This window comes from Anarrhichthys ocellatus, unplaced genomic scaffold (assembly GCF_004355925.1).
Source record: "Anarrhichthys ocellatus isolate YVR2014 unplaced genomic scaffold, GSC_Weel_1.0 scaffold54, whole genome shotgun sequence".
In the NCBI taxonomy this organism is placed as follows: Eukaryota; Metazoa; Chordata; class Actinopteri; order Perciformes; family Anarhichadidae; genus Anarrhichthys; species Anarrhichthys ocellatus.
Genome location: NW_022280084.1, coordinates 457268 through 470633, shown reverse-complemented (window position 1 = coordinate 470633; position 13366 = coordinate 457268). Strand labels below are relative to the sequence as shown.

The window sequence follows — 13366 nt, the reverse complement described above, 5'->3', positions numbered from 1 at the left end:
ACACACACACACACACACACACACACACACACACACACACACACACAGTGGTGTTTTCACACAAACCCGTCGAACAAGGAGAGCTACATTTCACAGGGCGGAGACTTTTGGAAACCGCAACGAATTTCTCTGCTCAAAAACAAACAGCAACAGGTCGGTACGGAGGAGCAGAGTGAGCCGAGTGGAAACAAAGTGTTCTGCAGGACGGGAGGCTCACCGCCTAAAGAATGTGTTCCACACTTTGATGTTCTCGTTGCCTAGATAATCTCTTTAGGATTAAAGATAACGGACGAAAGTACAAAACAAAAAAATAAAATAAAAAGTCAGACTTTAAAGAGACGTGATGCAGCTTCAGGTTATTGAACGTTGGTCCAGATTGAACTATCTACAACCACTACTGGATGGATTGGCATGACATTCGTGGTCCCCAGATAATGAACCCTAAAGACTTTGACGACATCCTGACCTCCTAGCACCGTCGTGAGATTCAAATGTATAGTTTTGATTGAAAAAATCTTGGACCAAGAGCCATTGAATTTGCTGCACACATTCATGCTCCCCTCAGGATGAATCGTAACATTTTTGGCGATCCCTTCGCTTTCCATTTAACACCATCGTCAGGTCATTTGTGATTGTCTCTAGTAGTCTGGGATTTGACCAAATATCTTGATCCTCAGCTGTAGTTTGTTCAAGGCGCTAATTAGCAACTGTTAACACGCCGTGAACCTGGTAAATATCATCAGCGTCTTTTTTCAGACGTCTTTTCAGAAAAGTCCCGGTGACGTCACTATAGCGAATGTAGGAGAAGCTTGTTTTGTTCGTGTCTGTCGATCTTAAACTTTATATTTCGGACAGACACGATCAAAACAAAGACATAAACGCCCATTTGTGAGAGCAGATCGGCCTTTTTATCCCCAGACGCCTCATTGCTCTAACGTTACGACTCAGATTGGTTATTGACAAGCTCATTCATACAAAAGTATGAAGCAGGCATCCTCCGTTTGTTGCTCATGGTGAAAAAAACAATGTAAAACAAATAAAAAGGAGCCCAAATAGAGAATAAAAAAGGGCGATGCTAGTTCATCATATAACGGTGGTGGGAGTGGTGATATCTCAAGATATTAGGATGTTCAGTGATTTAGCTTTAACACTGTCAGAGTGTATTTTTTTGTATTGTTGCTGCCGTGTCGTCTTCTTGATGCAAAACTAAAAGTTCTGTGTAAAACATGTTTCTTTCATCACGTCACATCTCCGTCTGCAGCGGCTCTCCTTTTCATCACGTTACTATAAATACCGACACTTAATGGGGACAAATGGAGGCCGTAATCCGTCCTGTGATCCGGTGGTTAAAGTAATGATTTCAGCAGCAGAGCCTGATGGACCGGCTGCTCGTCCACCGGGAACGTCTCTCTCCACAAAATAAAGCACCGCCTTCATTCTGTCATTAAACCCAACATGAAGGTCCTTCTTCTTCTTCTGCTGATCGCTCCAAAGAGCTCTGAGTGCTCTAAAAAGACAGCGTTCCTCTTTTACCTGCTGAAGTACAACAGTAACTCAAAGAATACCAGGTTTAAGATTTTAAGTGAAATATCAGCGTGTATATTTCTATCTATTACTGCATCATTATGCAAATACATTCCAGTGGACACGGCGGACTAGTAACAAAGTTAATGTCTGGATTTTCCACAATTTTTTGGGGAAAAAATCCTCAAAAAAACAAGTGTTGACGAGCTCTCGCTCCAGGTGAGAGAATGTGGCTCCAGCCTGTAATCGTCTGTCTGTGGCCGTTTTTAAAGTCGAAAATCTATTTCAGTTTTAAAAGTATTTACTTTTGTGACATCGAAGAGCTTCACAAAGAGAGATGAAGACTTGTTGAGTGTTTGTGGCAAAAAAACACTTTGACCTGAAAAAATGTATCACTTTTGTTCATCTGTGTTCTTTAAAAGATAAACTAATAAAGAACTAATGACAACAAAACAAAAATACTTCTGGTTTAAGAAGAAAGTAAAGAATTAATAATAAATGAATGAATTCTCTGTTTTCCTACGATGATTGATTATTATATCAAATGAACGTACGCAGAATGCCGACTACACCTCTGCTTTTTTAAATTTTAAATTAATGTTTTCGATCACATTACAAGTAAAAAATAAATTCCCCTAAATTCTGCAGATCAATGTGGAAAACTGTAAAAAGAAAAAAAAAAAAACTTCACTTCTGCAAATGAGACAGAAAGTATAAAACATATTTCATGCTGATAACACTATGAAGTCTCTCTGTGCATCATTTGAATGAACTCATAATGTGACCAACGTTTGCATAGAGCTCAGTTACAACATATTGATGTTTTCATCCGGTCTAACATGAGGCTGAAGTACACTGTGATCCAAACACAGGACGTACACTGTCCACATGGAGACACAACAGGGACAGTTAGGACATCATGTCTCCGTTACACACACACACACACACACACACACACACACACACACACACACACACTTACTTGACACCAGGAATGTCCAGCATGTTGGTGAGTCCCGTCCAATTGATGTCCAGCAACTGAAAGAGAGAAAGAAATATGATGTTTAATAAGAGACGGGCGAGTTTTACAGGTAAAACTATCTACGGTTAACTGGTCCTGATCATAACAAGCAGACATGACTTTGGTTCACATAACAGATTAGTTAAGGAGACAAACAGCTGCACCACACACAGACATCATGCAGCAACATTGCATAAAGGTGATGGTCTCTGATAAAGATGTGTGAAAGATTTACAGAAGTTCTCAGATAACGTGTCATTTTGACGGGGATGTGGAGAGTTCTGAGCATTTTCTTTCTATTAAATGAGAGAAATTTCTCCCCGATAGCTTCTATGATATTTTATGAGGGAAAAGTCGTTTTAATGGATTGAAGGAGGATTCTTCTTCGGGTAATATTCTGGCATTAAGAGAAGAATTCTCTTTAATAAAAAATATATTAGTAAAGTAACTAATCATTGGCAGTTAATCTGATTTTTATGGAACGATCTCTGAAACTAAACTCTGACGTTTCTTCTTCTACACTTCTCCACATTATCAGCTCCTCGCTGACGTCGCCGTGAGTCAGCAGAGCCGGGGAGCCCGACTCTTAATTCAATCGAGCCGATAATCAACAGAGCCGGGCAGATTGGGTTAGCCCTCGTACAAACAGGAAGTATGTGGAAATGACATAACATTAACAAATAAACAGCTGTTAGAGGCCTCAGCAGATCAGGAGGGAAGTCAACAGAGGAACCCAAATGTGAAAAAACGTCTCATCATCAACGACAGAATCCAACGGTATGCAAAGAAATCCACAGTTAATGAAAAACAAGCGAGATGGACAGAAAACAGCAATAACTGCAGTAAAAAGGATTTCCTTAATATTACTTCGAATGTGGCGAGATGGATTTATTTTTCATTAAGAGAAAACTCTTAAACAAAAAAAAGACACTTGAGGAGCGAGCAGACTGTCAGACCCTGCTGCTATAGGATGAGGTTTTCTGAAGGGACTCTGGTGCTCACAGACACTACCACTCATGTCCACAGGGGCCGCCAAAAACATGAAAAGGCTTCTCGTAGTAACTTTACATATTCTTACTAAAGAATTGAGACCAAGGTATGCAAGATATGTAATAAACAGAGTATTTAACATGTGAAAAATAAACACATCAGTCCTTTGAAATGTCTCCTTATACGCAGACATAATAATAATATATTTTCGCTTTAAATGACAAATTATGTTAAAACTAAAGCAAGAAAACGAAAACACAATAAAAGCAAAGAGAGAAACCTAAAACCTTAAATATCTGCAGTGAACCACTGCGGGCAAATACAGAGTTTAGTTAAAAAACATTCAATTGATATCCATCTGTCCAAATCCAACATTCACAACGTACCAGCGCTCCAGTGATGGAGGCTTAATAACGTGTTGAAACCTGCAATCAGTAAATAAACGCTTGTTGTTGTGTTCAGGAGCACATAATGGAGCGTGAACAATCCAGAAGCTTTTTATTTGGTATCTTTATTGTAAATGTGGATAAAGTTAAAGATGTTTGCAGAAATAAAATGCTGCAACTACAATCGGAGGAGGAGTCTATTGGCTTGTCGCACAAATAAATTGAATTAATTAGAGAGGATTATCTGTTAGTTCTCCTTTTTCAACGTTTTTATATTTCCGTATTTGACTCCATTGTGTGTGTGTCTATGTGTGATGCTAGTGCACACGACTACACACTCCCTAACCCGGTGGCATGGCTAGAAGAAGAAGAACGCAGACAGATCATCACAACCCCGTGCATTAGTCTGTGATGAGCTCTATAAACACCAGACTCCTGCACAGCTTTCACCATTTCAATTATTCAAGATAAACTGCTGACTCTGACCTTTCAGACACTCTGGCTGAGCCTTTCAGTGCAGACGGAACATTACAAGGAGACATAATGATAACCTTTATAGGAGGTGCTGCACACGATAATGTATTAGTTGGCATCGCAACAGACATGATGAGCAAATCATCAGTTTGCTTCATGATGATGCAACACGTTGCCCACGTTCTCATATTGAGAGTGCAGGAGCTTAACCTGCTGTTCTAACCCAGTTACGAGGCTTACACACTTCAGTATTATAACACTGGGTTACCTGAGGAGCCGCACTATGGAGAGGAAGTCACATATTTAACATTCCGCCAGCCAGGAACCTCCAAACTGTCAGTGCAGTAATGAAGCAAGGCTGAATCACAGCACACATAGCGGACACACCCTCATACTCAGAGGGTTGTATTACCAGTTACCACTGCTGCTAACAGTAGCAGCAATACAGGAAGCAGTGACGAGTAGGAGGAGAGGGAGGAGTAGTAGTACTGTAATATATGAAAGTAGAAGGATGGATGGATGGAAGGAAGGATGGATAGATGGATAGATGGATGGATGGATAGATGGATGGATAGAAGGATGGAAGGATAGAAGGATAGATGGATGGATGGATAGATGGATGGATAGAAGGATAGATGGATAGATGGAAGGATGGAAGGATAGAAGGATAGATGGAAGGATAGAAGGATAGATGGATGGATGGATAGAAGGATGGAAGGATGGAAGGATGGAAGGATAGATGGAAGGATAGATGGAAGGATAGATGGAAGGATAGATGGATAGATGGATGGATGGATAGAAGGATAGATGGAAGGATAGAAGGATAGATAGATGGATGGATAGAAGGTTAGGGGAGATATTTGGGGAGAAACTTGATTCAATCATCTCGTGTTTGTTGAATTTCTTTGGTTGAGGACAAACCTTGCAGAAATTAACAGTGCTTACATTTTATGCTGATTTTTATTGTTGCTCTGGTATTGTCCACTTTAGCATAATTTTGTTCAGTGAGCTAGCTAACGTCCCCAAAATAACCTTGTTCTTGAACACGTATCCCTGTTGTCTGTGCAGACACCAAACACTTTAGCAGGAGAAACAAGTTTGGGGGTAAATTAGACAAACAACAGTCAATATCTGTGCAGCTTAGAATGAGATATTTGGATTTTTAATCCTAAATACGGGTCAAGATCCTCAAACATTGGATCCTACATGATAACAACTCAATATTGTGTCTTCACATTAGCTCTTTCCTTCCTAGTAGGAGTCCAGGTTTCTCTAACTTCCACTTTATAACACATGCTTTCTTATCAACTGTTACCTAAACTATGTAAACCGAGATGTGTGGTTCATCTTCAATCCTCATGTCTGTGTGTCAGTCTGCATGGACAAATGAAATGCACAGTATACATTCGCGTTCGCGTGTGTGTGTCTCTCTCTCTGTGGCCAAGTTAGCGCTCTAGACTAGACCACGGTGGACCACAATGCCGTGCAGCCGGGCTGGCACAGGAAGAGAATGAAGGCGGTGTGGTGGAGAACATTTCACAGAACTACTCGATAAAAAAATGACGACTGTCACTAAACGGCGCATAACAATGCTTTCAACTTTTGCATGAATAGTAAATTCATTTCCCATAATGCAACACACACAGTGTGTGTGTGTGTGTGTGTGTGTGTGTGTGTGTGTGTGTGTGTGCTTAGTCCTGAGGTTCTCTGAAGGCTCTTTGGTTAAGTTTGTGATCGTCTTAGAAACCATTGTAAAGATGTATTTCAAAGTGCTGACTTACTCTACGTGTATTGTAGCTCCAGTCTAAAATATTGTGATGCTAACAAAGCTAACCACGCTACCAGCTGTCTGAGGCAAATGCAACATTCTAAACAACTGTAGAATATCTGTTTCTTCTCAGCAGTGCAGTTCAAAAACTTGTTCAAATTTGGCTGGCGTTTTAGTCCACTAGTACTGCTGCTTTATGGAGAACAGCTCACTCACACAACTTCACACTCGACTACCTGCTTCCTTGGGTCCTCGGCAATACAACCGCCAACTGTGAAGTCGATCGTGTGAACGGTTGTGGAGAACATAACGAGTGAATTTGTCCCGTAGATCTCTGGTCTCTCTTTCTTTATCAGTCATTGAATGTACTAAAGCGAGTTCAGGAGAGCGAGTTGTACCCAGCATGCCGTGGGGCTGTATAACAGTCAGCTCAAATATTCGGACTTGGTGTAGGAACCAGAGGGTCGCCGGTTGAAGTGAATTTCACGAGTGAAATTCCTGAGCGTGGTATGTGGAATGCCAGTTGGCCTTCTGGGCTTTCAACTGTACAGACAACCATGTGTGCCATCTGATGACATAACGAACGCTTCAGTTCAGGGGTTGGACAAACGTTTTTGACTGTGGGCCAAACCAAAGATATTATTTACATTATATATTAAACCCACTGCAAGAACATCATTATTACTATACAAGAAACCGTAAAAGATTAATTATAACAGCTTAACATTTAACATGACGGGAATTTCTTACAAAAGTTGATTCTGTATCTGCTGCTCATACATTTTATTTAACTCCAAATACAGTGCAAGGCTGAAGTGCCCACTTACATGGTGTTATGTTATGTGTAAATAAGTCAAGTTAACAGGCAGAAATTGCCAAAAACCTTTCTGCTCTTGGCCTAACTTAAACGATCACGATGCAAAACGCCAACGTCAGATTATCTCAGTCACAAACTGAGACAGAGATGATTTCACTAAGTTTAGTCGACATACAACTAGAGCGAGGATGTGCGATACAGAGTACCTCATATTAAAAAAACACAAGTTTGAACTTTGCTGCCGTCGTAACTGGCGCCTCCGTCTTCTAGAACTTCTTATTCAGACTGACGATAAGATTTCTACAGAAGGAACAATTACGCTCTATCTCGGATTGAGTCTTTTTTTGAGTGGGCCCCAGAATCAAAGCCTGAATCTGGAGGCAAGAGGAAGGAAGCCAGCAGTCAGAGAGATGGAATGCACTGATAGAGGAGGACCGGGGTGGCGGTTCAGAACCAGCAGACTCATAATCAGCTCAATACAAGCAGCATCATGTCAATGTCAATGTCAAAGTGATGGGAAGTTAATGTAGAACTTTATCAACATTATTAGAACAAACTCTAGACAAAAATCTTCTTTTGTGCCGCTGGAAAATAATTTTTTACAATAATTTTAGTGCATTACATGAGATATTATTGTTTTTTTAATTAGGATGCCTCCTGGACGCCTCCCACTGGAGGTTTTCCAGGCACGTCCAACTGGGAAGAGACCCTGGGGAAGACCCAGAACACGCTGGAGGGATTATATCTCCCAGCTGGCCTGGGAACGCCTCGGGATCCCCCAGAATGAGCTGGAACATGTTGCGGGGGAGAGGGAAGTCTAGGTCAGCCTGCTTGGCCTGCTGCCACCGCGACCCGACCCCGGATAAGCGGAGGAAAATGGATGGATGGATTATTGTTTTTGCACAGTTTGCAAAGTCTTTTAAAACGTCAAACATGGCACTGGGTGGGCCAGGAAAAAACAATAGCTAACAGCTTATTGAAATCATTACTCGCAGCCTTACATTTTGTATTATTTTTGTAGCTCCATGTTTATCTTCTTCTGTTAAAATAATTTATTACAAAACTGAAAAATTGTTTCCAAAAAAAAAAGCAGGTATTCACCTTTAAAAAGATGGACGAGTTTGTGAAGAAACTACGGCTGCGACTAGAATTATTTTCATAATCAGTAAATTGTTGTTTGTTTTGATTGATTGATTGAAAATATTCTGTAGTTTTAAAACTTGAGACATCAGCGCAGAGGGAAATGCTCCCGGTGAACAGTTAGTAACAGTTTTAGAGGATTTCAAAGGAGACACTCATGAGGAAGTCACGTTCAGAGGACGGGGTCAAAGGTCAAAAGGGACTCACCGGTTTCTTGAGGAAGAAGACGGACAGCGCTCCGATCAGAGGCATGTCCCCCAGCAGAGGCTCCATCACCACTCTCACCGTCCCGTGGAGCTGCACAGAGGAAACATATTCATGATTGTCGTCTTTCTTCCATTGAACCTGATCACGGGGGTCATCGTGTCATCACACTGTGTGGTTTGTTGTGAACACATTAATGGAGCGATGTCGTCTTCTCTTTAGTTTGATGCTTTGTCCTCGTTTAGCTTCACATGCTTTTTTATAAGGCAGTTTGGGAAACATCGGCTTTGTGCTTTAAAGGGACAGTGTGGAACATTTAGGGGGAATATAATATTCATAACTATGTTTAAATCAGTGTATAATCACCCGAAACTAAGAATTGTTATGGTTTCCTTTGCTCAGAAAAAGCCTTTTATATACAGCCTCTTTTTGGAAACAGAGGACAGGAGGGACGTTATTTATTTAATTTCCATTTGTTTCCAGTGAGATATTAATGACTTCATATTGTAACTTTGCTGTTGTAAACACAACTGTTGCTGCTCTAGGAACAATATTTAGCAATATCTAAATTATAAATAACCTCTAATTCTGTTCTGCATTCATTTTTATTGTTTTTTTAATGATTGGAAAGGGAGGAGCTGAGCTGAGGAGTATTTAGTTGGTTGCAATCAGTAAAACACCACTAGATGCCACTAAATATTACACACCGTCCCTTTAAAAATAAAAAAAGAAAAACTAGGCCAAACAGTTCATTTGACATTTGGTTTCTTGCACTGATCACAGACTGAAAGGTTGACTTTATTAAACATTTGTGATGAGGAGAGCTGATCTGGCCTTTAATAATCTGGGACTCTTATCAACTAATGAGAAACTTTCCAGCTTTTTTTTTTTCCATGTTTAACAGAAATTACAGACATGAGGGCTAATTCTGAAAAAAAGCAAGTGAATGTTTCCTCCTGAGAGCGTTTTCTCTCTCAGTGACTCAAACCTCAGATGTGCAGACCGCACGTCTGCACCACCAAATTTGGTCCTGGCTCACTCTGAGGAATCAATCACCAAGATTCTGCTCATCGGAAAGGGTGCAGTGGAAAGATTTGAAATAGATAACATTCTGTTTATCCCCCCGCCCACAGAGAGGAGGATACTTTCTAAATGCTGTGCAGCTGAGTATTTGTGCATTTAACCAGAAGAAGAAGAAGCAGCAGCAGCTCTCTTTTCAGAAACTGAGTTCTCTTCCCAGAATGTGACTCATCATTCCCGAATAAGCTCTCGAGTCTAACGTCTTATTCCTTCAGCAGCCGATGAAAAGCCGACACAGACGGCTATAAAAATAAATAAATATCTAAAAGCCAACACACGAGAGGCAGATATTGACTGTGCCTTCAACACGCAGACGTTTCTCTCTCTCTCTCTCTCCGTAAATCCTCCCCTCACTTTCTCTGATCTCTGAACAGCAAACATGGCCCGATGCTGCGCCAGCAGCCGAGTGGACAACGTCTCCGTTATCTGAGCCGAGTCAACACATTATGTAAAAGTGTCTCAGTACAGGTCACGGGTTAATACGGAGGTCACGGTCGAAGATAGACGTTATCGATGTCATCGTCCCTCCGACTGAAAGTCTCTCTTTTTATTCTCTATCGCCTCAGGAAATTCAGCTGATTTCCAGACAATGTATTATTTTGATAATCGAGTAACTTAAATAACTTATCAGGGAAGAGTTCACTGGTTCCAGCATCTGAAGGATCTGCTGCTGGTCCCTTTTATATCATTGTTGATTTAATATCTTTGAGTTTTGGACTGTTGGTCGGAGAAATCAAGTCATTTGGGATTTTATTGACAAACTTAAAAACTTTTAATTAATAAATGAATAAAAAGCGTTGACAAATTATCGATAATGAACATAATCATTAGTTGCAACACTCATTTTGTATGGTCTTTATAGCTTCATTTGATCTTTTTCTGAAATAGTTAGTTTGCACAGAAAGAGAAGGTGTTTTATGCACCTTTAAAAAGATGGAGGGGTGGAGTGTGTGAAGAAATCAAACTACGACTGAAGCTATTATTATTGTCATAAAACTGACCTGTATGCTTTTGATTCCAGCTCTGCAGTAATATTTCTTGATGTCCACGTCGATCTCCGTGTTCCCGACATAACTGAAAGAGAAGAAAACAAAAATGCAATAAGATGATAAACGTTATGAAAGAATGTGAAAGAGAAACGAGAAATAAATAACTAAAACGTACATTTACGTTTTTCTTTTGTCGAGCAAACGGCAGAAAACAGACCTGATGAAGATTACGTGCTGAAACATGCACGACTCTCTATTTCGATGAGATTCAAATAAGTGAAATGTTGTAAGTTTTGTTTTTGTCCTCGACTTTGAGATCTGGGTTGTGCTGCGAACAGCAGAAACACCTTTATCCTTAAGGAAACGCTGTTCTAGACCAAAACCAAGATGCAAATATACGGTTTACAGGCTCATAAAAGTCCTGAAACAGCTGGGTTTTTAACAGATGTTACAAAAACAGAAAAAAACAGTACATTTTAGACCATCTGCACTACTTCTGCTTGTGGATCATCTGATCACCAGCTTTGTGCTTCAGAAACCACAAGCTGTGTGGCGTAAAGCGAAGGAGTTGTGACTGTGTACCTGATCTGCAGGTCCATGATGACCTGCCTCTTGTCCACGTTCTCCGTGTAAACCTTCACCCCGTTCACTCTCAACGGCTGTGGAAACACAGAACATCACAAAAGTGAGTAAATCTCTCAGATCTGCTGTTTGTCTCCAGTACGTGACGCTCTGCTCTGACGTGTGAGCAGCTCAGTGCGTAGTTCAAAAGCAACGAAAGAAAGACAGCAAAACAGCTCGTAAAAATAGAAACACGCCAAGAAAATATCTACACGCCTACACTCTGTCAGCAGTGTTATTACTCTGCATGTTAAAGCCCATTTTGTATATAATTCTTTATTTGTTTTTATTGTTGCGACTTCAAAAAGTGCTTTAAAAACAGCAACATGAGATGTAATAGCACTCGTTTACGTTTGAAGAACTTAGTTTCAGTTGAAGCTAGTTTAATAAATCAATTCTACACTCTTCATCTCATCAGACAGTCACATCGATACTGAGATCTCATTTACTAGAGTACAGAGAAAACACATCAAACATCCTCGGCGTACAGATTTCACAAGGAGCTAAAAATACGAGCATATTAAATAAAATAGTTACACCTCAAAACAGAACCGCTGACCTAACTACGTGTTTTTTGAAATGCTCAATCGATCGACAACAGAGCGAGACACTGGATTTACGCTGCCGTCATCTCGTCACCTTGTCGCCCATGTCGATCTTGGTGAAGCAGAAGGAGCTGAGGTGAGGGTTGGCGGCCTTCACCGCCGGCTCGATGGTCTCTCTGAACAGCTTGTCCACGAACTGGCAGATGAACGGCCACATTTGCTTCACCGTCTGACGGAGAGAGAGAGAGAGAGACAAATATAATTAGACAAAGATGACACACTCTTGGTAACGTTGGGACCTCAGTCACTAATATGTGCGTAGAAATGATTCCTTCTCAGGTGAAATAGAAACAGATCGAGACGAGAGACCCGCCGCAATCATTGGACAAACATCTGTAATAATACGTCCAAGAAAAGATGGTGGAAGTGACGACATCCAGGAAGCACTTTCACACAAAAGGTCACCCGTTACATAATTGTATTTGGGTTATACCGAAGAAAAGATAGATTTCAAAATTCACAGCATGTTTTTATCTCACAAAATATTCTGCTTCAATCCACATTTGTTGGCGTTTAGCTTTTTAAAAACTGTCGTGCTAAACAGCACCGTCAACTACATTTAAGTTTGTTTCTTTTCCTCCTTTTTTAGGGTGATGACGTCATAAAATATGATGCCAGACAGTCGAAGCTTCATTCAAAAACCTTCGTAGAATAAATATGTAATATATTTTAAATTATGACAATAATTGATGAGGATGAAAAGACGTCGGTTTCATAGTTATGTGACACATTTGGCCAATTCTTTATTCTACTTATGAATGTGTTTTTATTAGTATGAGATGCTTTTAGTTTAAACGGTGCGTTTACATTGATTCCACTTGCTCTGGGTCAGTTCCAACAACAAACTCAACGAAGACAATATTGAGGAATCTCTGATTTGTGCGCAAAACATTCGTTCACGCGGTTTAACCACATTTATGCGTACAAACTATTTGTTACATGAGGCCTATTGTTAGTTGTAGTGTTTCAATACATTCCAACGTTCTCTCTGTGTCTGTGGGAACAGACGGTGGAGGATCTGGTTTCTTATCGTTTGGACACACTGGAGATTCATGTTGCAATATATTATTGTGGTTGAGATGAGAAACAGAGAGACAGACTTCTGCAATAATAACCACTACAAACTACAGCCACATATCTTTCTCATGGAGCATTTTACAGTAATGCAATGTGAAAAACAATAAGGGGAAGGATTGATTCATCTATCTGTTCCTATGACACAGCCACACATACTTCTAGGTCAGAGAGTTTCTCTCCTCGCCTGGTGCTCAGTGACCCAGAGAAACCTTTCAGGAATCTTTACAGGCTAAGAAACCGGGCCACCAGGCAGGAATGTAGTCAGAGCTGGTCGTCACCTGACATGCTCTGTTTTTGGGGGCGTGCCCTCTCAGCTGTTTGGGGGGAAAAAAGGGACTGAAGATCTGAATGGAAGGTGACAGACGGACTCATTAAGATGAGCATAGTTGAGCCTTGTTGAACACTTTGTGGTTCTGTGGTTCTTTTAAGGAAACTACCGGCCGATATATTGTTGTTGTTTTGTTTTTTTAAATTAATTATATATATATATATTTGTTTTGTATTTTATTTATTTTTATTTATTTATTTATTTATTTATTTTTTTTTTTTTTTTAAATCAGACGGTCTGTAAACAACCATTAAAAGATAAACACATTAAAAATGTCATGTTTGGACCAGGCGAATGAAGCCGATGCTTCATGTGTTAAAGCTGCATTATCTCTAGTGTCCA

The 13366-nt window shown here is 40.3% G+C and overlaps 1 protein-coding gene across 4 annotated transcripts in view; it reads right to left on the bottom strand.

The window, feature by feature from the left end:
• The window catches only part of esyt2a (extended synaptotagmin-like protein 2a), a 38555-nt gene that overhangs the window by 12653 nt on the left and 12536 nt on the right, over nt 1-13366 (bottom strand). For all 4 annotated transcript variants that reach the window (XM_031870629.1, XM_031870630.1, XM_031870631.1 and 1 more), the window contains exons 4-8: nt 11654-11788; nt 10976-11052; nt 10406-10478; nt 8328-8417; nt 2507-2562 (exon numbers count right to left, since the gene is read on the bottom strand). In XM_031870629.1, coding sequence (XP_031726489.1) covers nt 2507-2562; nt 8328-8417; nt 10406-10478; nt 10976-11052; nt 11654-11788 — 431 coding nt within the window. The remainder of the gene's footprint in view (nt 1-2506; nt 2563-8327; nt 8418-10405; nt 10479-10975; nt 11053-11653; nt 11789-13366) is intronic.